The sequence below is a fragment of the Trachemys scripta genome, chromosome 11, assembly GCF_013100865.1.
Source record: "Trachemys scripta elegans isolate TJP31775 chromosome 11, CAS_Tse_1.0, whole genome shotgun sequence".
NCBI classification, from domain to species: domain Eukaryota; kingdom Metazoa; phylum Chordata; order Testudines; family Emydidae; genus Trachemys; species Trachemys scripta.
The window spans coordinates 75,748,622-75,772,551 of NC_048308.1; the positions used below are offsets into that span (position 1 = coordinate 75,748,622).

Consider the following 23,930-nt stretch of genomic DNA (forward strand, 5'->3'; position numbering starts at 1 on the left):
TTCTGAGCCTCTTATTTTAAACAGCACGGCCCTGCTGATGTAAGTTATGTCTTCTCTTTGTGGCTTTGAGTAGACTGCTCTGAAAGTGATGGAGTTTAGCACCGAAGAAATACATGACATCTTCAAACTTCTCTCTGGCACTCTTCAGCTGGGAAACATGGAGTTCATGACGGCTGGAGGAGCCCAGGTTACAACCAAAGCAGGTAAGTATGATCCTGTGAACTATGCACCCTGCTGTCCAAGCCCAGATAGTCCCCCACCATGGTTCTGTCTCTCCCTCCTTCCCCTTGATATCCTAGCTTGCTGGCACACATCACCAAGCCCCAGTAGCTTAGTCCACTCAAGCCACATTGCCCAAGTTCCTCTGATTGAGATCTTGACCCAGGTTTCAGGGCTCGAAGCCTGATACATCAACCTGCTTAGGGCATGGCCCTGAGGCCCCTTTCACCCCCCTCCCAACACTCTGGGGCTGAGTCGATAGACACATGGTTATTTATGATCTGTGTGTAAATAAAAATATGGAGATATTTAAACAGAAACATGCAGAGGTTTAAAAAAATTGTCCACTACAGATTTTCATGCACCTTCCTCCAAAGTATCTGGTACTGATCACCATTGGAGCCAGGATCCCCAACCAGAGGTATCTAGTCTGAGCTGGTCTGGCAGAGCTTCAGTTCCTAAAGAGGCAGAAGTTTAAAAAATGAGCAAATGTTTTAAAAAAATTACAAAATTACACATAGAATAACTTTTAAACCTGTTTTAATTTGTTACTCTCATCCTCCCTCCCCTTTTATTCTTTGGGTTTTTGTGACACTCACACGGACATTCATTTGCATCCTGACAAACTAGATTGTAAGCTCTCCTGGACAGAGGGCAGCTCTTGTGTGTGTTTGTGTAGTGTGTTTCTCAGTGATCCTGGCACAATGATCCTGATTAGGGGTCTCTGATCACTACTGGAACATAAATAATAATATTACACAGTAGTGTAGTCAGTAATTCATCCGAAGGCTGCTTGTAATTCATGCCTTTCAAAATGATTTTGTGAAATGTCAAATGAACTTGATACTCTTCTTTGACAAAATTACAAGTCTGGTTAATGAAGGTAAGTATGCTAATATAATACGCTTGGACTTGGGTAAGGTGTTAGACTTAGGCCTGGATTCATAAAGGAATCTAGGCGCCTGAATCCCAGTTTTAGGTCTTGCTGCAATTCACAAAACTGCTTGACTGCCACCAAATCCTGTAGGCACCTAAGCCCCCTTGGTGCCCCAGTTTTTGCAGTAAAAATTCCCTTGGTGCCTGTGTTTTTGCCTCTGGGCGTGTGCCCGGCTGCTTCCCTCTGGGCATCTAGATGTCTGTCTCCTGCCAAAGCCCCAGTGCAATTCATGAACTGTGGGAGGAGTGTCTGCCTCTTCTGTGGGTCTGATCCATTAGGTATGCTCAGAGGCCGCCTGACTCTATACATAATGGCTGGGGTAGGTTTATCCTGTCAGACTTAACTTGATATCCCTTTTTGATGAGATTACAAGTTGGGTTGAAAAGATAATAATACTGATGTTGGCATACTTACACTTCTCTAAGGCATTTGACTTGGTATCATAGAATCATAGAATATCAGGGTTGGAAGGGACCTCAAGAGGTCATCTAGTCCAACCCCCTGCTCAAAGCAGGACCAATTCCCAACTAAATCATCCCAGCCAGGGCTTTGTCAAGCCGGGCCTTAAAAAACTCCAAGGAAGGAGACTCCACCTCCTCCCTAGGTAACGCATTCCAGTGTTTCACCACCCTCCTAGTGAAATAGTTTTTCCTAATATCCAACCTGGACCTCCCCCACTGCAACTTGAGACCATTGCTCCTTGTTCTGTCATCTGCCACCACTGAGAACAGCCGAGCTCCATCCTCTTTGGAACCCCCCTTCAGGTAGTTGAAGGCTGCTATCAAATCCCCCCTCACTCTTCTCTTCTGGAGACTAAACAATCCCAGTTCCCTCAGCCTCTCCTCATAAGTCATGTGCTCCAGACCCCTAATCATTTTTGTTGCCCTCCGCTGGACTCTTTCCAATTTTTCCACATCCTTCTTGTAGTGTGGGGCCCAAAACTGGACACAGTATTCCAGATGAGGCCTCACCAATGTCGAATAAAGGGGAACGATCACGTTCCTCGATCTGCTGGCAATGCCCCTACTTATACAGCCCAAAATGCCGTTAGCCTTCTTGGCAACAAGAGCACACTGTTGACTCATATCCAGCTTCTTGTCCACTGTGACCCCTAGGTCCTTTTCTGCAGAACTGCTACCTAGCCATTCAGTCCCTAGTCTGTAGCAGTGCATGGGATTCTTCCGTCCTAATTGCAGGACTCTGCACAACATTTTGATTAAAAAACTAGAACTGTATGACATTAACATGGCACAAGTTAAATGGATTAAAAACTGGCTGATAGGTCTCAAAATGTAATTGTAAATGGGGAATTGTCACCGAATGGGTGTGCTTCTAGTGGAGTCCCACAGGGATCGGTTCTTGGCCCTGTGCTATTTAACATTTTTATCAACGACCTGGAAGAAAACATAAAATCATCACTGATAAAGTTTGCAGATGCCCTGGAAATTGGGAGGAGTGGTAAATAATGAAGTGTGATCTGGATCGCTTGGTAAATGGTGCAAGCAAACAATCTGTGTTTTAATACGGGTAAATGTTAATCTGTTCATCTAGGAACAAAGAGTGTAGGCCATACTTACGGAATGCGGGGGTGAGGGATCCATCCTGGGAAGTAGTGACTCTGAGAAAGATTTGGAGGTGGGGGTGGATAATCAGCTGAACATGAGCTCACAGTGTGGCACTGTGGCCAAAAGAGCTAATGCGATCCTGGGATGCATAAATAGGGGACTCTTGAGTAGGAGCAGAGAGGTTACTTTTCCTCTGTATTTGGCACTAGGGCAATGGGTGCTGGAATCCTGTGGCCAGTTCTGGTGCCCACAATTCAAGGATGTAGATAAATTGAAGAGGGTTCAGAGAAGAGCCACTGGAATGATTAAAGGATTAGAAAACACGCGTTATAGTGCCAGACTCAAAGAACTCAATTTATTTAGCTTAAAAAAGAGAAAGATAAGTGGTGACTTGATTATAGTTTATAAGTACCTACATGCGGAACAAATATTTCATAATGGGCTCTTCAATCTAGCAGAGAAAAGGTATAACAAGATCCAGTGCCTGGAAGTTGAAGCTAGATAAATTCAGATAGGAAATAAGGCGTACATTGTTAACAATGAGAGGAATTAAGCATTTGAACAACTTACCAAGGGTCTTGGTGGATTCTCCATCACTGACCATTTTAAAATAAAGATTGGATGTTTTTCTTGGCTGCATTGGATTCTTTTCTTTTCTTTTCTTTTTTAAATATCAGCTACATCTGTTTTAGGGGTTGTCCATCCCTACAGAAATCCTCCCATTTATTGCTCCTATTGACGTTGTTCAACTTTACTTAAATAATTAAATATTGATTGCGTCACCATTGGGATAAAGGTTATGAAGGAGGTTCCCTGCGCCCTCTGTCTGTTTTGTGTAAAACTAGGCAGGTGCCTAATTCATTCTTGCTAGAAACAACTTAGGCCCCTAAGCCACCTGACTCCAAGAGAGGGGTTCTTGGCTGAGGGTCACAAGCATAGATAGATGTTTTCTTGTAGCTTGGACTTAGGCCTGGTCTACACTGCACAGTAAGGTTGAGGTAAGGCAGCTTACGTCAACCTAATTATGTCAGTGTACACACTACAGCCTTTTCCTGACGATGTAAGTTCCGTACTACACCGACATAATACTTCCACTTCCACGAGAGGCATAAGGCTTATGTCGGTGTAGTTAGGGTGATGTCGTGTCTGTGTAGACACTATGTTACTTACATCGGCTGTTGGCTGTCGTGTCAAATTGACACGACAGCCAGACAGCTAGAGCCCAACTGCCCCCTGACTCCCCACTCCCAGCTGGGCTGTCCCTGCCTGGCTCCCCGCTCAGGGAGCCAAGAAGCCTGGGTGGCTGTCCCCTGCTCCCGGTAGGGAAGTGAGAAGCCTGAGCGGCTGGCCCCTGCTCCTGGCAGGGAGTGGGGAGGCGAGAGCACTAGAGTTAATATTATTGCAGATAATAAAAGAAATATCTGACAGGAGCATTGTATCTAATTCCTATATCAAGAAAGAAAATTAAATAAATATTAGACCCACTCAGCTCTAATACTAACATGTTTTGACATCATGTGGCAAGTCACTTATGGGACACTGGTTAGATTTAAAATTGTAATGTATATTCTTACTCAGATACACTTACTAAAGTCAGAAGGGACTATTGTGATCATCTAGTCTGACCTCCTGCACATTACAGGCCATAGAACCTCCCCACTCACTCCTGTAATAGACCCCTAACCTCTGGCCGAGTTACTGAAGTCCTCAAATCATGATTTAAAGACTTCAAGTTACAGAGAATTCACCATTTATACTAGTTTAAACCTGCAAGTGACCCATGCCCCATGCTGCAGAAGAAGGTGGAAATCCCCCATGGTCCCTTCCAATCTGACCCAGGGGAAAATTCCTTCCTGACCCCAAATATAATGATTAGTTGGAGCAAGACCCACCAGGCAGATACCTGGGAAAAAATTCTGGTAACTCAGTACCCTCAGAGCCCTCCCCATCAGTGCCTTCCCCATCTGTAGTAACTCAGAGCCCTCCCCATCTAGTGTCCTGTCTCTGGCTGTTGGGGATTTTTGCTAAAGGCAGTCACCGATGAGCCACATGCCATTGTAGGCAGTCCTGTCACACCATCCCTGCCATAAACTTATCAAGCTCAGTCTTGAAGCCAGTTAGACTTTTTGCCCCCACTGCTCCCCTTGGGAGGCTTCTCCAGAACTTCACTCCTCCAATGATTAGAAACCTCCACCTAATTTCAAGCCTAAACTTGTTGATGGCCAGTTTATATGTATTTGTTCTGGGGTCCACATTGATACTTAAGTTAAATAACTCCTCTCCCTCCTTGGTATTTATCCCTCTGATGTATTTATACAAAGTAATCATATCTCCCCTAAGTCTTCTATTGGTTAGACTGAACAAGCCAAGGTCTTTGAGTCTCTTCTCATAAGATAGGTTTTCCATTCCTCAGATCATCGTAGTAGCCTTTCTCTGCACCTGTTCCAGTATGAATTAATCTTTCTTAAACATGGGAGACCAGAATTGCACAAAATACTCCAGACGAGGTCTCACCAGTGCCTTGTATAATGGTACTAACACTTCCCTGTTCTCTACTGGAAATTCCTCATCTGTTACATCCTAGGACTGCATTAGCCTTTTTCACAGTTGCATCACATTGACGGCTCATAGTCATCCTGTGATCAACTAATACACCCTGCTCTTTCTCCTCCGCTGTCAGTTCCAACTGATAAATCCCCAGTTTATAGCAAAAATTCTTGTTGATAGGCCCTAAATGCATGACTTTGCACTATTAAATATCATCCCATTTCTATTACTCCAGTTTACAAGGTTATCCAGATCTTCTTGTATGGTATTCCGGTCCTCCGCGGTATTGGCAATACCTCCCAACTTTGGGTCATCTGCAAATTTTATTAGCGCACTCCCACTTTTTGTGCTAAGGTCAGTAATAAAAATGTTAAATAAGGTCGGTCCCATGACTGATCCCTGAGGAACTCCACTAGTAACCTCCCTCTGGCCTGACAGTTCACCTTTCAGTATGGCTTTTTGTAGTCTTCCCTTTAACCAGTTCCTTATCCACCTTTCAGTTCTCATATTAATCCCCATCTTCTCTAATTTAACTAATAGTTTTTCCTGTGGAACTGCATCAAATGCCTTACTGACATCCAGGTAGATTAGGTCTTTTGCATTTCCTTTGTCTAAACAATCAGTTATCTTCTCAAAGAAAAATATTAGTAACTTTGTTACCACCTCTTGAATACAACAGTTGAAACAATTGTAGAAAAATCTACAATTACTTTCTATCATTTAGGCTACTTACTTTTTGCAGTTCACCAAGTTTGGAACAGATCATTTAACTTTAGGAAACAGCCTAACAGCCCTTTCTTATCTTAATCACTTGTTAATCACTCTGTTTATAAACAAAATTCTGATTCCCTGCCTCAGGGGCACAAGCTGGGAGAAGTCTTCTGTCTCTTCATTCAGGCTGCCTGCCTGAGGCTCGCAGTTTGGGGGGTAAGGTTACCATATGTCCGTTTTTTCCCAGACATGTCCGGCTTTTTGGCAATCAAACCCCCATCCAGGGGGAATTGCCAAAAAGTCGAACATGTCCGGGAAAAATACCGGCCGGGCACTTCCTCTCCTGCAGCTGCTCTGCTCCTCCCCTGACTCAGATTTTGGCTCTGTTTAAGAGCCAAGCTGCCCGAGCCAGCGCTACCAGCTTCGGGCAGCCCCTATGCCTCCGGACCCCGAGCCACCGGCCGGGCACTTCCCTTCCCGGGCTCCAGCTGCTCTGCTCTGGCGGTGCAGGGTCCGGAGGCACAGGGGGTGCCCGAAGCCGGTAGTGCTGGCTCGGGCAGCTTGGGTCTTAAACAGAGCTGAAGTCTGAGTCAGGGGAGGAGCAGAGCAGCTGGAGCCGGGGAGAACTACCCGGCCGGTGGCTGGGGTCTGGAGGCATGGGGGCTGCCCGAAGCCAGAGCGCTCGGGCAGCTCGGCTCTTAAACAGAGCCAAAGAGTCAGGGGAGGAGCAGAGAAGCTGGAGCCCGGGAGGGGAAGTGCCCGGCCGGGGGCGCAGGGTCCGGAGGCATGGGGGCTGCCCAAAGCCCGAGCGCTACCGGCTTCATGGTTTGCCGGGCAGTCTCCAGACCCTGCACCCCCGCCTGGGCGCTTCCCCTCACGGACTCCAGCAGCGCTGGGGAAGCACCGGCCAGTGGCGCAGGGTCTGGAGGCTGCCCAGCAAACCGTGAAGCAGGTAATGCTCGGGCAGCCCTTTTCGCGTGGCTGGGAGGGAGGAGGGGGAGTTAGGGCGGGGACTTTGGGGAAGGGGCGGGGTTGGGGCGGGGCTGGGGTTGGGAAAGGGGCGGGGCCAGGGCCTGTGGAGTGTCCTCTTTTTTTATTTTTTAAATATGGTAACCCTATTGGGGGGGCAATGCCCCCATGCCCCACCCAAAATCTGCCTCTGAGCAAAAGCCGATATCACTGGGGTGAACCTGGGCAATTAAAGTTACTGTTCTTCTGTCCTAGTACTGAACAATGCCAGTGACCTGCTGGGCTTAGATGCCTTTCAGCTGTCTGAGGTGCTGACTCAGAGATCCATGATTCTACGGGGAGAAGAGATCAGTTCCCCTCTCACTGTGGAGCAGGTGAGTATCCGGCTTCCTGTGCACTTGCAATCACGTGGTCTGTTTCAGTGTCACTTCATGGATTTTGCCCCAAGGTGGCAGCATTTGCATATATTAAAGGGAAGAAATGAGCAGTGCCATGAGGCCTGCAAAATGGCTGTTTGATGGAATATTGGGTGCTCTGTGTGGAGAGGAAGAAAAGGAGGATTGTGTGTTTTTTCAGGGACTAGACAATGAAAACTTACATGGAACTGAGTGAGGAAGAGGTAAAAAGAGAAATTCATATCAGAACCAAATCTGTGACTGGGTACTGTTAGTATGGAGCTGGGCTTGGATCCAGGATGGGGGAGGGGAGGCTCCTAGCCTTCATCTGGGCTGGGCTGAGTTTTGGAGCTTGGCGGTGGGTGGAGGTATGTGGAGTTGGTCCCTGCTTCTGACTGGGTTGTGTGGATATAATGACTGATGGAGAGAGAGACTCAGGCATCTTAGAGAACAGTAACTGAGCTGTGGAAACTCTCCATTTGGGTCTTAGTGAGTAGTCTCAGGCCTGACTGATGAGTACAAACTGCAGATTAGTTCAGTGCTGCATGCCCCGTTCCCTCAGGACAATCTTCCTGTTAACCAGTAGAGCCAGTATTCAGGTATAACTTTTAACAATCTGATCTACGTTAGTGAGGGAAGTGACATATCTGAGAATATAAACAGTGCCCGAGCCCTAATGTTGTTGTGTCTATTTAGGTTCTTCTGTGGTTCATAACATCATGGTGTCTATTAACCTGAATAACTGTGTGGTACTATAGGTCATTAACCCTTAGGGAGCTAGTCATCTGAGGGCACAGTTGCTGTTTTTACACATGCATAGGTGACTTTTTTTGAAAATCTTGTCCTGTGTTAATAAAATCTAACTGTGAAGGACAGCAGTCTGCTACTGAGCAGAAACGCAGAGTTACCAGGAACGAGTGAGCATCAGACTACAGCAAAGCCAACCTCTGTAATGCTACAGGGAAGACTCAGAATACCAAAGGGAGCCCCAGGCAGTTCAGAACAATAACATGTGGCGATATAGATTAAAAAATAGCATACTGCTTGGGCCGAACTTTCCCCCATTCAATTCCTGTGGTATCCATCCTTGCTTGTTTTAGACCCTTTGGCGACTCTACGTATGAAATGCAGTGACTGGACACTTAGAACAAATCCATTCACTATTACTGATACAGCAAGCACAATGCTTCCTTCAGAGTCTTTCGCTATCAGCTAGTCTCTCTGCCTTGACCTACGTATGGACCTGCCAAATCCATTCCCCTCCCTGGGCCTCCAAATACTGTGTCCAGCTATTTCCAGATGTCATTCTGGGTACAGAGGATGGAGCTGCCAGGAAGTTTTTATTGTGTAATAGGCTCATTACCATTCTGAGCTTTGACATTTCAGTGTTGAATGGTGGGAGCTGGGCAAAGTCAGGCAAGGCTGGGAGAATGAAAGGAGCCATTCAGAATCCCTGTTGAGCCACAGTATGGGGAAAGCAGCTTTGTTGGGTTATTCCTGAGTGGGGAGGGCCCATTCCTGGAAGATGAGGCCAAGATATTGTATAACCATACAATCTGGCTGGCAGAGTGTTTCTCTTCCCTGCATCTGGTTCATTAAAAGGGGTTGTCTAGAAGGGGTGATTCAGCCTCCACAAATGAGATTGACCATCTGAGCAGAGGGAGAAAACCCCACAGGGCCAATGTGTCTTTGCTTTACAGCTACCTCTTGGGCTGAGTTGATACACATCCCAGGATGTGCTTGAGGCTGCTAGGTGACAGTATAGAGGGGCAAGTCTCTCCTGGGCACACCCACCTGGAGTGTCTGCCTTCAATATGTCAGACTGCATAAAACAGTAGGAAGTGAATGTTTAGAATGCTGAGACCCCACTTGGGGAGGGGGGCTGGGGCGGGGCTGAGAGGTTTTCTGACAGATGAAGAGCAACAGCAAAATTAGGGAGGAGCTGGCATCTCTCAGGCCAGGCTGAGTTGGGGAGAGAGAGGCTGGGTTCTTTCAGCCCTGGCTCTGTGCAAAAGCTGAGAGAAGGGAAGGGTCCCTTGGAAGGTCTGTGTTCCCACAGGACATGACAGCTGATTGTATTGCCTTAGGGAGAATCATGATGCATCTGGATGTGGGATCTTCTTCAGGATAGCACCTCAAGCAGCCTATTGTTGGGTGGATGGCCTACCCTGTAACTTCAATGCTGTGTGCATAGAAAGGCTCGAAGAAGGGATCCTTAAAGCTAGTAGTGTTGTGAAATTCCCTCTGGGGCTAGGGCTCTGCATTGGAGGCCTGTGCTTTGGCAAAGACCTTGCATGGTAGGCTAAAACATGAAAGGGACATCTTTGAAATAGTCCCAGCTTACAGTTTCTCAAAATGAAGAGCTGAGTCAAGTCATTACAGGTTGGCAAGCCTAACTTCTGTACCAGGCAGATTGGTTGAAACTATAGGAAAGAACAGAATTATCAGACACACAGATGAGCACAATTTGTTGGAGAAGAGTCAACACGGCTTTTGTAAAGGGAAATCATACCTCACCTATCTATTAGAATTCTTTGAGGGTGTCAACAAGGGTGATCCACTGGGTCTTCTTCGAGTGACGATCCCTATGTGTATTCCACACATGGGTACAGATGCGTGCCATTTGCCTGAGTCCAGAAATTTTTCCAAGCAATGTCCGTTGACTCACACATGTGCTATGGATCTCCTCTTGCTCCCGACTAAGGCCTCTCCAGTTCCTTCTTACCACTGCATGGCCTGAGTCAGAATTTTATGTCCTCTTTACAACTTGTTGTAAAGACATTTCTAAATAGTTTTATTTCTTAGCTTAATGGTTAAAGTTCATAGAATACTTAGTAGAGTGTTTTTCTTCCTTTCTTTCTCCCTGGTTGGAGAAGCCTTCCCAGGCTCCAAGACTATGCCCAGAATCCCGGGATTCAAGAATTGTATCTCTTGCCCTCTCTCCTTCCTCATCAGTGACAAACATCAATGATGCCTCTACTGACTGGGAGAGGAGAATATCTCTGCAAAGTGTAGTATCGATCACTCTTTTTCACCCAGAACTCGGGAAGCCTGGGAGCTTCACCTGAGAAAGCACCTGATGGAGAAAATTATGAACCCCTTCTCCAATCCAGGCCAGGGAGATCCCCCTCCCCCCTGTACATTGGCCTCAATTAACCAGCAGTGCCCTCCAACCATGTACCTGGGACTGGAACCTCCAGCACCTAAGCTCAAAGGCTCTTCTTCTAGGGCTCTCCACGAGGGCAGAGGGCACTCTTATGGGCATGAGGACAGATCCCCGTCAAGACTGTTCATAAGAGATGCGCTCCCTCCCCAAGCCTCTGCAAGTTTGGTGAGATGTCGCACATAGAACTCAGGAGCTGGCTCCGCTAATGACCCCCAGATTGGAGGGCAAAGCACATAAAAAGAAAGATCCACTAGTTCTGTTAGTCACCTCAGTACCGAAGTGTAAGGACTGACATTCACTGGCTCCATCTACAAGCGGTGGTCTGGACCCATCATCAGTACCGCGTCATTCATCTAAGGACCATCCAGCTGCCGTAGACATACCGGGTCCATCAGACTTGACTGCCGGAACCCCTCAGATACCAAGGCATATGGAAACTTTCATGCATGGGGGGATATATTCCTCCCTTATCCACAGTCTCCACTTTCCTCCAGCCTGGCCCTCCTGAGAGATATTACTCTGGAGGAGGAGTCTACATTGATGTCCCAGGAACCATCCCACCTCCAACCATCTGGCCAGGAGTGTTCCGGTACTAACTGCCCCGGCATTACTGCTGGAGCAGTTTTTGAACTCAGATGAGTCAGAGGTGCTAGCTGCTCCGGTATGTCTACAGACACAGTCGTGCCTTGGCAGAAATTCAAGGAGTCATGCTGTCTGTTCCTTTGAGTACAACACCCCCCCAGGACCACTGGTACCGATTCCCTTGCAGGCCCCCGCAACCGATCAATCCCTCTTTTTGGTCTTAATGGGGTCCGTGGGATTTTTATGGCAGGCATCCAGGCCCTTCTCAAGAATTCTACCACTACTCTCCCTCCTGCCAACCAGATCCATCAGCGTACGAGGAGGAGGTGGTGAATCCGGATCTGCAGGTTGCACCGGGTGTCTCCTCATCATCTACGGATGAAGCACTCACTTCTCCCTCGCTGTCTCCTCCAGATGCCCATCGGTGGTACCAGGAGCTACTGCAAAGAGGTGCTAGTGACCTCCAGATCCCACAAGAGAGGATCCAGGACTGTCAGTGCTGGCTCCTGGATATCTTGCAACCTTGGAGACCGAACACCGTGACCCTTCTGATCAATGAAGCCGTACTAGAACTGGTCAGAGTGGTATGGCACACTCCAGCATCCTGTTCCCCTACAGTGAAAAGAGCTGAGAGGAGATGATATTGTTCCTGACAAGGGAGCTGAATTTTTGTTCTCTCTCAAAACACCCCCAATTCACTGGTGGTACAGACAGTTACAGAAAGGGCTTGGTTGCACTATCAAAGGGCCACCCCGACAGATATAGGCTCTAAGAGACTGGATCTCCTGGGGAGGAAGGTCTTCTCCTCTGCAGGCCTGCAATTTTGTGTTAAACTGCCAAGCCCAATTAGCAAAATATGATTTTTAAAAACTATTCCAGGCTTGCAAGCTTCATAGACCAACTTCCCACAGAGGACAGAGCCCAATTTCAGTCCCTTCTAGATGAGGGAAACTAGTGGCAAAAACAGCTCTCCAGGTCTGGCCATTGGCTTAGTCATGAAAAGGGACTCTTGGCAGTAAGCGTCAGGGTTTCCTAGGCAGGTCCTGGATGGTGTTCTCCCCTTTGATGATTCAGACCTCTTTAATGAATGCAGGGATTTGTCTATTCTTTCATTAAAGACTCAGATCAACTCTGCATTCCCCAGGGATTTATACTTGAGCCCCCAGGAGGAAACATCAGAGTCAGTTCTATAGACCAAGACCATCCTTTCCACGTGCACCTTATTACCAGCACCAAGCCGAGCCTCCACAGAAATGTTGGAGCATTCAGAGGCCTCGCTTCTCGGTTCCCTCTACTGCTGTGGCCTCTACTCACTCCCAACCAACAGCCAAAGGCCATTTTTGGTCAAGACCCATGTTCCACCACTGATGCTACCCACCTCTTCGTTCATCACTTTTGGAGGCCATCTCACACTCTTTGCCCACAACTGGAGGAAGTTGGGTTTTAGAGATTATCCTTCAGGGATGCTTATAGAATTTCTCTCCTTCCCTCCTCATAAACTCTTCCCCGTCCCACCTCAGGGACAGGGACAGCTCCAGGCACCAGCTTGGCAAGCAGGTGCTTGGGGCGGCCACTCTGGAGAGGGGCTGCAGGTCCAGCTATTCGGTGGATGGTCCCTCACTCCCGCTTGGAGCGAAGGACCTTCTGCTGAATTGCCGCTGCAGATCGCAATCGCAGCTTTTTTTTTTTTTTTTTTTTTTTTTGGCTGCCTGGGACGGCCAAAACCCTGGAGCCGGCCCTGCTCAGGGATAACTCTCACAAGGTGATTCTTCAGTGGGAGGCAGAATCCCATTTACATCAAGAGGCAATAGAACATGTCCTGCCTCAGTATCATGGGAGGGGGTTCTACTCCCCATATTTCCTAATCTCCAAAAAGACAGAGTGTAGAGACCCTTGCTGAACTTTTGGCAACTCAACATCTGTATCTGAATTCCGGATGATTACATTGGCATCGCTGCTCCCCTCCCTTCAGGAAGGGTTGTGGTTTGCAGCTCTTGACATGAAGGACATGTATTTCCACATGGCTATTCACCCCTCACAAAGGAAGTTCCTACATTTTATGGTAGGCCAGGAACATTTCCAGTTTTGAGTCCTCCCCTTTCGGTTAGTTACGGCACCCAGAGTATTTACAAAAGTTTCCTCTGTAATAGCAGCCCTGATGAGACAGGGCTAAATAGTATTCCCATACCTGAACAATTGCCTCCTGGTAGGCCGCTCATGTCAGGAGGTTAAGTCGTTGACAGGGTTCCCAATACAACTTCCAGTAGTCCTAGGCATTTGCATAAACAGAGAAAAGTCTGTTTTATCACCCACAAGGACAGTAAACTTTATAGGGGCAATGTTGGACTCTATTTCTGTGACACTGTTCTTCCCTGCGAACAGGTTTCTTACAGTCCGCAACCTGGTTTCACGCATTACCCACCGACCATGAACCACAGTGCACAGGACCCTTTCACTGCTAGGCCACATGACCAGGTGCATTACTATGACACTGTTTGCCAGGTTTCATTTGTGATGCCTGTAAGCTTGGCTTCTCTTGATCTATTGACCAGACAAGGACCACATCAACTTCAAGGTGGGCAATCCCACCAGAGTTATCACCTCCTTCGCTTGGTGGTCAAACCTGGAAGAAATCATGGTGGGTGTTCCCTTCAGCCCTTCCATCCCCAGAACCACCATTGTGACAGATGCCTCCTGCCTGGGGAGGGATGCTTACCTGGATCCCATGAAAGTCCAGATGACACATAAACATACTAGAAATGTGGGCGGTTCACCTTGCATGCAAGGCCTTCCTTTCACTCCATACTCCCATTCCATATACAAATAACATCAGACAATATCACCACAGTGGTCTATGTAAAAAAACAAGGAGGACCGAGATCTCATCCTCCCTGCCTGGAAGCCATTAGACTTTGGAACTGGTGCATCAGGCTGCATCACAATACAGGCTGCGTACCTTCTGGTATTCACAACTCCCTTGCAGACAAACTAAGCAGAAGCTTCTTGGCAGACTACGAGTGGGAGGCCCATGACAGAGTCTTAAGTGAGATATTTACACAGTGGGATACACTGCAGTGAGAACTTTTTGTGCCCTAAACAAACAGAAAGCTTCCCCTATATTGCTCCAGTGGAGCCATGGGTCGCAGCTCCCAGGGTGACACTGTACTCCTGACCTGGATGAACGACCGTATATATTGCCTTTCCTCCCATACCCCTGCTTCCACAGGTCGTAGGGAAGGTACATCATGACAGAGTCAACATCATTCTCTTAGCATCCTACTGGCCCAGACAGTTCTGGTTCACAGAACTTCTAATAATGTCTGCACTCTTTCCTCCGCATGAGCCCCCGTTCCCCTCCCCGTCCCCTCGGATCAGGATCCACCCATTCACAGGCCTCCTAACTCAGGATGGGAGTGGGGGGGAATCAGGCATCCCAACCCAGGTTCTCTTCACCTCATGGCCTGGTGTTTTGGTGGGCGTTGGGTATAGAATGCTCCTGCTTCCTGGCCACATTTTTGGCCTGGGCACAACTCCAACATTCTTCAGTCACTGCAAGTATGCTTGTCGTTCTAGGTCTCTTAGTTCTTTGCAAGTACACCTAGCAATGATTAGTGCCTCCCTCCCTCCAGTAGAAGGGCATTCTGTCTTTACTCATCCAGTGACAGTAGTTTATGAAAGATCTAATCAGGACCTTCCCACCAATGACCAAACCTACACCTCAATGATACCTTGTTCTCGTCCTGTCAATGCTCACGGGTCCGCCTTTCGAACCCATGGTGATGTGTTCCATGACCCACCTGCCCATGAAGGTGGTGCTCTTAGTGACTATCACTTTGGCCAGGAGGTTCGGTGAGCTCAGAGCCATCATAGTGGACCCTCCTTATATAGTTTTTCCACAAAGAAAAGGTTTCTTTATGACTGCACCCCAAGTTAGTTTCTGATTTCCACGTCAATCAAATGATAAACTTACCTGTATTTTTATCAAAACCCCATGCGTCCGCTGAAGACAAGAGACTTCACTCCCTTGATGTCCAGCATGCCCTAGCTTTCTACCCGCAAAGGACCAAACCCATTAGAAAATCACCAAGTTTTCTTATCACCAAGGCAGAGAGATCACATGGTCAAGCCATATCCTCCCAGAGGATTTCTGAGTAGGTCTTGGGATGCATCCTGGAGTGCTACAAGGTAGTGAAAATCCCTTTCTCGAGGAGTGGCACAGCTCACTCCGTGTGATTCATAGATTCATAGATTATAGGACTGGAAGGGACCTCGAGAGGTCATCGAGTCCAGTCCCCTGCCCGCATGGCAGGACCAAATACTGTCTAGACCATCCCTGATAGACATTTATCTAACCTACTCTTAAATATCTCCAGAGACGGAGATTCCTGTGTGAGCACAGGCTGTCTCGATAGCATCCCTATACGGTGTCCCGCTGCAGACTTTGCAGTTGGCCACCTAGAGTTCTGTCCACATGTTCACAACACACTATATTTTAGTTCATGCCTGTGGATGCAGCAACTGGACCTGAGTACTGCAGACATTTTTGCTGCCAGCTTCCTCACACCACCTGCATCTGAGCATTGCTTGCCAATCATCTATATGTGGAATATAAACATAGGGACCATCACTCAAAGAAGAAATGGTGGTTACTTATTGTAATTGGAAGTTCTTTGAGGTGTGTGGTCCCTGTATGTATTCCATTACACACCCTCCATCCCCTCTGCTTCAGAACTTGTGGGATTAGACTAAAAAGAGGAACTGGAGAGGCGTTGACCCACACACTCTCTTACACGCTTTGTTAGGAGCGCAAGAAGATCTACCGCGCACATGTGGGCCAACAGACGTTGCATGGAAGAATTTCCATACTCAGGTGTGCATGTGTACCCTTGTATCGGGGCGGACTGCTATGCCCATGTTCTCCACCACTTGTAAGCGTGTGGGACTAACCCCTGCGGCGCCTCCTGCTGGTGTCTTGGGAATTAGCTCGTTTCCAGCCTTGGAGCATCCTCTGTAGGCCAGTGTCCCACTGCCGGTAGGCCCCCGTGTCCCTCCCTGGACTCTGGTGCCCTGTTACCTGGGGTGCTGCCCCCTGGCAGTAACCCCTCACTCTCGGGGTCTCCCCTCCCTGGGGAACCCTCACCCCCCATCCCACCTCGCCTCAGTCGTAGACTACTGCCACTCACCAACTAGCCCCCGCTTCCTGGGGCAGACAGCAGTATAAGTCACTCATCATAGGCAAGGTTGGGTCTGGACCTGCTACCTCTGCCTAGCCTTGGGCTGTCCCCGGTAATCCCAGTACCTGTTTGGCCTTCTCCTAGGCCGCAGCCTCAGGGGTTTCCAGGCTGGAGCGCCCCAGCTCCCTTGGCCTTCTCCCAGCCCTGTTCCACTCCAGGTACATTCTCTAGCTCCCTGCAGCCAGGCCTGTCTGTGTCTGCTCCTGGCTTCCCTGGCTTTTATATAGGGCCAGCTGAGACCTGATTGGGGCATGGCCCAGCTGCGGCTGCTTCCCCAATCAGCCTAGTAGCTGCTTCCCCCTGCAACAGCCCTCTCCCAGGGCTGTCTTTATACCCCTCAGGGCAGGAGCGGGTGACCACCCCGCTACAGATGGGGTCTAAATTAGCTGTTACCACTCAAGAAAATGAACTTGGAGTCATTGTGGATAGTTCTCTGAAAACATCCGCTCAGTGTGCAGCAGCAGTCAAAAAAGCTAACAAAGTTAAGAACCATTACGAAAGGGATAATCAAACAATAAATATCATAATGCCTCTATATAAATCCCTGGTATGCCCACACCTTGAATACTGTGTGCAGTTCTGATCGCCCTATCTCAAAAAAGTTATATTAAAATTGGAAAAAGTACAGGAAAGGGCAACAAAAATGATTTGGGATATGGAACAGCTTCCGTATGAGGAGAGATTTAAAAGACTGGGATTGTTCTTCTTAGAGACGACTAAGGGGGGATATGATAGAAGCCTATAAAATCTCCGCTGCTGTGGAGAAAGTAAATAAGGAAGTGTTATTTACTCCTTCTCATAACACAAGAGCTAGGGTCCACCAAATTAAATTAATAGGCAGCAGGTTTAAAACAAATATAAGGAAATATTTCTTCACATAAGGCACAATCAACCTGTAGAACCTGTTGTCAGGGGATGCTGTGAAAGCCAAAAGTATAACTGGGTTCAAAAAAGAATTAGGTACGTCCATGGAGGCTAAGTCCATCAATGGCTATTAGCCAAGATGGTCAGGAATGCAACCCCATGCTCTGGGTGTCCCCAGCCTCTGACTGCCAGAAGCTGGGACTGGACGACAGGGGATGGATCACTTGATAATTGCCCTGTTCTGTTGATTCCCTCTGAAGCATCTGGCACCAGCCCCTGTTGGAAGACAGGATACTGGGCTAAATGGAACATTGATCTGACCCACTATGGCCATTCTTATGTTTTTATGTTCTTAAGATGTCAGTGGTTTTTGTATCTCTGTGTCTCCTCTGTAGCTCTAAATTCTTGACTCAAAGGTTGAGTCTCCCCAAAGTGACATCTTACATGCCTTCAGCACCTGCGTCTCAGTCTTCCACTTGCTTCAGACTTTTGACTGTGCTATGGCTAGGCCAATGGTAGCATTGTCCAAAAGCTGGAATGCTTACTAAACATTATACAACATATATTCCATGGGGCAGCCAGCCATACGTATGGCTCTGTCCAGCTGGCAGTGTGATAACTGTAGGATGGGGATGTAAGTCGTTAGTGTCGTAAAGTAGTGATAGTGGTAACATCCATGTGCTCCTTCTGCTCACCTATCATGACAGCTTTTTCCTCCTCATATGCTCGCAGGCGGTTGACTCTAGGGACTCTCTCTCAATGGCACTGTATTCCCAGTGCTTCTCCTGGCTCATTGGCAAGATTAATATGAAGATCAAAGGGAAGGAAAACTTTAAGTCTGTGGGCATCCTGGATATCTTTGGCTTCGAGAACTTTCAGGTCAGTACTCTATCTTTCTGGAGGCCAGGTTTTTTCTGAAGATTCGCTGGATGTATGAAGGAAATTTGCTAGGCTGATACCTGGTGTGGGTCAATACAACACATATTGGGAAACGTCTTTCCAACACAGATCCCCTGTGAGAGAGGGCGAGAGACCGCTTGGCTGCCCTTTTGCAGTGCATGTCCTCCTGTGGGCTGTGATAGATGGTTAGTTCCCCTTTGTGGGTAGGTTGTGATAGACATTAGTTGTACCTTGAGATATGTGTGCACAGTAGATGTCTGGTTTCTAACATATTCACATTCTTGCTGTGTTCTTGCGGTAACAGGTGAGGAATGCCTATTAATTAGCTACCCTGTGACAGAATGAATAACCAATAGGAAAGGAAAGAGAGAGTGAGGTGATACCAGACTCTTCTACTTTCCTCTGCTTTATCCAAAGGCCAGTCAATTCTGGCCTTGGAGTTCATATGGACACCGTTCATTAAATGCTGGTCTTCTGTATGCAGTTTCCCTTCCATGTTGTCCTCACAGGAAGATTTTTTTATAGATCTGCGACCTGAATTTTAATTTTTATCATCTTTGTTTCTCCTCTCTTGTAGATTAATAGTTTTGAACAGTTTAACATTAACTACGCCAATGAGAAACTCCAAGAATACTTCAACAAACACATCTTCTCCCTGGAGCAGCTAGAGTACAACAGGTAATGAATGGGAAGGAGCAGTGCCTCTTTTCAAATTTCAGGATGCAAAACTGAGAACATAATTCTTCCCTAATGAAGCCCTGCATTTGGGAGGCTCTCCCTGCTCAGACTGGCTGATTGCAGTGTGTAAGCCAGTGAATATGCTTTGGTGGGGAATGTCCAGTGCACTGTTTTGTTAGAATGGGACTTCTGTCTTCAAGCAAGAAGTGTCTCACCTCTCGAGTGTTTTATTATTATTTTTATTACTGTAGTGCCTGGGAGCAGGATCCCATTGTGCTGGCACTGTACAAAGACGGTCTCTGCCTCAAATTGCTTACAGTAACCCCCGGCTGAACTCAGTATCTCACATAAGCTCTTTCTGAGGCCACAATCTCAACATTGAATTGGTTCAAATATCAAGTTTTGCCGGTTTCCACCCTAAACAATAAACCCTTCCCTGGCACTTGAAACTTGGCCCAGTCTTGTTGGAAGGAGGTGAACTGGAGCAAACCAGGCCCAAGTTTAAGATTGCAAAGTTTTACTTGGTTTCAAATGTTATAATGAAAGTTTTGCAGCACCCTGCCTGTCTCTAACTTACTTCTGTTTCATCTGAACTCTCTCAGCTAGTCATTCACAGAGCCAGACCCAGCTCCTTTCTGTCATGTGATGAAGGGGTTCCAAGACATGTGGCCTTTTGTTTCTAAATCCATTGTGATAGCAAAAAAGAAACAAAAATCTGAAAACTCCAAATCCTCTTCTCTTCCTCCAATCAGTAATGGTGTTGTAACCGGATACTTTGGCTCTATCGTAGTCAGCAAGGTTATAAGGGAACACTGTGAACATCTGGCTTGACCTCCTGTGTAACACAGGCCATAGAACTTCCCTGAAACAATTTCTGTTTGAACAAGTGCATATCCTAGAATAACATCCAGTCTTTATTTAAAAATTGTCAGTGACAGAGAGTCCAACACCATAACCCATCACTGGGTTGTTCTAATGATTAATTACTCCCAATCTTCAAAATGTATGCCTTATTTCCAAATGGGGCTTTGGTCTGAAAAGGGAAAGTTCCTGAATCTGTAAGTTGAATAGGTCTCTGAGGGCTTTCTTTTTTCTAGTGACTCTTCTTCAGTGGAAGTGGTTGTGGTTTTGTCTTTGAGTTTGAAGGGTCCAACAGAAAGCCCTAGCCATGTTATCACGGAGTTTACAGTTGAGAGTTGAGAACTCTAGATAGCTATGTACCATTAAGATATTGTATTGATGCCCATCACCATAATATCTGAGCCTCTTGAGAGAGGACAGCCAGAGAAATATTCCCCTCTAGCTCCAAGACAGAAGCATTTATTTTTCTGAATGAGGCAGTTGAATAGGGTCATTGAGACTGAATGTGAGCCGCTCTGTAAAGGAGAGCCACTGAACAGATAATTCTTTAAGTTCTAAAGACTGCCAAAATACAAGGCTATTTATACACCCACTCCCGCAGCTGATTCCATCATTGCAGGAAGCACATGTTAAAAACACTATCCTTCCTATGAAGGGAGATTTTTCCTAAAGATCAGATTGGAAGTGTCCAAACTGGGGGTGGGGGAGATAGCTCAGTGGTTTGAGCATTGGCCTGCTAAACCCAGGGTTGTGAGTTCAATCCTTGAGGGGGCCACTTAGAGATCTGGGGCAAAATCAGTACTTGGTCCTGCTAGTGAAGGCAGGGGGCTGGACTCGATGACCTTTCAAGGTCCCTTCCAGTTCTAGGAGATGGGATATCTCCATTAATTTAATTTTAAAACTCTGTGGCTAGATTTTAGAAAGGACTCAATAATGTTAAGACTAATATTGTTTTTTGATATGCTAAAGACAGGATCTTTTACTTCAGGATATCAGCTAATCTCAATAATCAGGAAATAGCTTCTGTGTATTACATTGCTCAGTTGGCCAAGCGTATTATGGCACCAGAGGCAGGATATTACACTTGACTGATCAGTGTTCTGATCTGGTACAGCAAATTCTACATTTCTTTCAGTTCTGGAATAGAAGCTATTCTCAGAAGAAATCCCAGAGTCTCAGTTAAATCCTTCCAAACTTGTGAGGCCTCTGCCAAGGGCATTATTGGATAAAGCAAGGATCTTAAAAAACATGGATTCATTTAATTTTTTTTTTCCACATCCCAGTGAAGAAAATATCAATTTTTTGTTCCTTTGTGGTAGGCATGTCTATCTTGGAAATGTCCAGATATTTTGCTTCCAGTTGTTCCTCCACCTCCTACTCCCCCCTGGAAGTCATGTCTTCCACTTCCTACTTTCTTCCCCAGGGAGCCTGGGATGGTAGTGGTGTGGTCCATCCCTTGAATCCCTCTTGGGTCCTGGGAATGTTGCTGTGTGCTGCCTCTATATTCCTTCACCCCACCCCAGGGACTGGGAGATTACTTCTTATATCACTGTTTTTTTTCTTCTTGTTTGGCAGGGAGGGAATAAGCTGGGAAGCCATTGATTGGATGGACAATGCAGAGTGCTTAGATCTCATTGAGAAGGTGGGCAGTTCTTTATAGAATTCATCTGGTCCCAGGAATCCTGGCAGGCATGACCTGGCATGACACTTAACAATTTTTCCTTCCCCATACTTAGGCATTTGTTTTTATTGTACTTTGCCAATGCAACGGGTTAAATTGCAGGGCTGGCTCCCACATTCTGTTCTGTGGTTGGCTATCACATGGTCTCTGGGATTCTGCTGGTGTTTCCATGTGTTAAAGCATGGGTAGATCAGCAAGACCTTTTTCACATCTTGTTCTCCCAAGAGCATGGGCCTCTTCATCCCCTAGAAAGCCCCTCTGTAAGAATGCAAATCCCTCTGCTCCTTGTTTGGAATGGACTTAGGTAGGGCTTTAACCTCCAAAATACAGATTTTTATAAAGAAATTTCCTTTCTACATACTTGGCGATGAGCCAATGTTCTACTTGTTGAGTCTGTAGATTGGCCACCAGGCGCACTTTACACTCAAGCTTTCTAGGGTGTAATTTGAAGGGTGCCATTCAGCATGACAGTCTCAAACCTTTATTTCTCTAGCCTGAATCCTGTGCAGTTTGTAGTTTTACTGGTTGGTAAAGGCTGTCTCTCATTTGGCTGTAGAAACTAGGTTTGCTGGCACTGGTCAACGAGGAGAGTCGATTTCCCAAGGGCACAGACAGCACCCTCTTGGAAAAACTGCACAGCCAGCATGCGGTAAGTAAGCAAACCATCCCCTAGGCCAGGGGTGGGCAAACTTTTTGGCCCGAGGGCCACATCTTGGTATGGAAATTGTATGGCGAGCCATGAACACTCACAAAATTGGGGGTGTGGGAGGGGGTGAGGGCTCCGGCTGGGGGTGCGGACAGAAATGAGGCGTTCAGGGTGCTGGATGGGGCTCCGGGCTGGGGTTAGGGTGCAGGAAGGGGTGCAGGCTCTGGCTGGGGGTGCAGGCTCTGGGGTGGGGCTGGGGATGAGGGGATGGTGGTGCAGGAGGGTGCTCCGGGCTGGGACCAACGGGTTTGGAGGGCGGGAGAGGGATCAGGGCTGGGGCAGGGAGTTGGGGCGTGGAAGGGGCAGGGGGTTGGGGCGTATCAGAGGTGCAGGCTCCAGGCAGGGTTCCTTCCAACCCTGATATTCTATGATTCTAATGAAGCAACTTGCAGAATCTCTTCAACTCTCTACAGAGGAGATACAAGAGTCTCAGGACTTTCTTGTGGACGTTCTACACACCCTCCCCAGAGTAAGATAGCTCTGCCCATTAATGAGGCACTCTTGTCTGCAGCCCATAATTTATGGCAGACTCCTGCCACTCTTGCAGCTACCTGCAAACAGGCAGAAAAAATGTTACATACCAGCAAAAGGGTGGAGTATTTCTTCCCTCTCCCCCCCAACTCCCCTGTAGTGGAGGCAGCCGATGAAAGAAACAGCCAAACTTGCTGAGGAACTGGACCCTTGATAAGAAGGATAAACTCACCCACTGCTCTTCCGTTTTCAGTAGCAAATTTTCTAGTCCTGATGGCAAAATATGATGTTAACCTGATTGCCTTCTATGAGGAGATAACTGGCTCTATGAATGAGGGGAAAGCAGTGGACGTGTTATTCCTTGACTTTAGCAAAGCTTTTGATACAGTCTCCCACAGTATTCTTGCCAGCAAGTTAAAGAAGTATGGGCTGGATGAATGGACTATAAGGTGGATAGAAAGCTGGCTAGCTCGTCGGGCTCAACGGGTAGGGATCAATGGCTCCATGTCTAGTTTGCAGCCGGTTTCAAGTAGAGTGGTCCAAGGATCGGTCCTGGGGCTGGTTTTGTTCAATATCTTCATTAATGATCTGGAGGATGGTGTGGATTGCACCCTCAGCAAGTTTGCAGATGACACTAAACTGGGAGGCATGGTAGATACGCTGGAGGGTAGGGATAGGGTACAGAGGGACTTAGACAAATTGGAGGATTGGGCCAAAAGAAATCTGATGAGGTTCAACAAGGACAAGTGCAGAGTCCTGCACTTAGGACGGAAGAATCCCATTCACTGCTACAGACTAGGGACCGAATTACTAGGCAGCAGTTCTGCAGAGAAGGACCTAAGGGTTACAGTGGATGAGAAGCTGGATATGAGTCAACAGAGTGCCCTTGTTGCCAAGAAGGCTAACGGCATTTTGGGCTGTATAAGTAGGGGCATTGCCAGCAGATCGAGGGACGTGATCGTTCCCCTTTATTCGGCATTGGTGAGGCCTCATCTGGAGTACTGTGTCCAGTTTTGAGCCCCACACTACAAGAAGGATGTGGAAAAATTGGAAAGAGTCCAGTGGAGGGCAACAAATATGATTAGGGGGCTGGAGCACATGACTTATGAGGAGAGGCTGAGGGAACTGGGATTGTTTAGTCTCCAGAAGAGAAGAATGAGGGGGGATTTGATAGCTGCTTTCAGCTACTTGAAAGGGGGTTCCAAAGAGGATGGATCTAGACTGCTCTCAATAGTAGCAGATGACAGAACAAGGAGGAATCAAGCTGCAGTGAGGGAGGTTTAGGTTGGATATTAGGAAAAACTTTTTCACGAGGAGGGTGGTGAAGCACTGGAATGGGTTACCTAGGGAGGTTGTGGAATCTCCTTCCTTAGATATTTTTAAGGTCAGGCTTAATAAAGCCCTGGCTGGGATGATTTAGTTGGGGATTGGTCCTGCTTTGAGT

The 23,930-nt window shown here is 47.2% G+C and overlaps 1 protein-coding gene across 1 annotated transcript in view; it reads left to right on the forward strand.

Annotated features, from left to right (window-relative positions):
• LOC117884761 (unconventional myosin-X-like) overlaps positions 1 to 23,930 on the forward strand; it is a 257,754-nt gene that overhangs the window by 97,718 nt on the left and 136,106 nt on the right. Inside the window, exons 10-15 of the mRNA XM_034785520.1 lie at positions 74 to 203; positions 7,204 to 7,322; positions 17,922 to 18,068; positions 18,667 to 18,767; positions 21,204 to 21,270; positions 21,866 to 21,958. Coding sequence (XP_034641411.1) covers positions 74 to 203; positions 7,204 to 7,322; positions 17,922 to 18,068; positions 18,667 to 18,767; positions 21,204 to 21,270; positions 21,866 to 21,958 — 657 coding nt within the window. The remainder of the gene's footprint in view (positions 1 to 73; positions 204 to 7,203; positions 7,323 to 17,921; positions 18,069 to 18,666; positions 18,768 to 21,203; positions 21,271 to 21,865; positions 21,959 to 23,930) is intronic.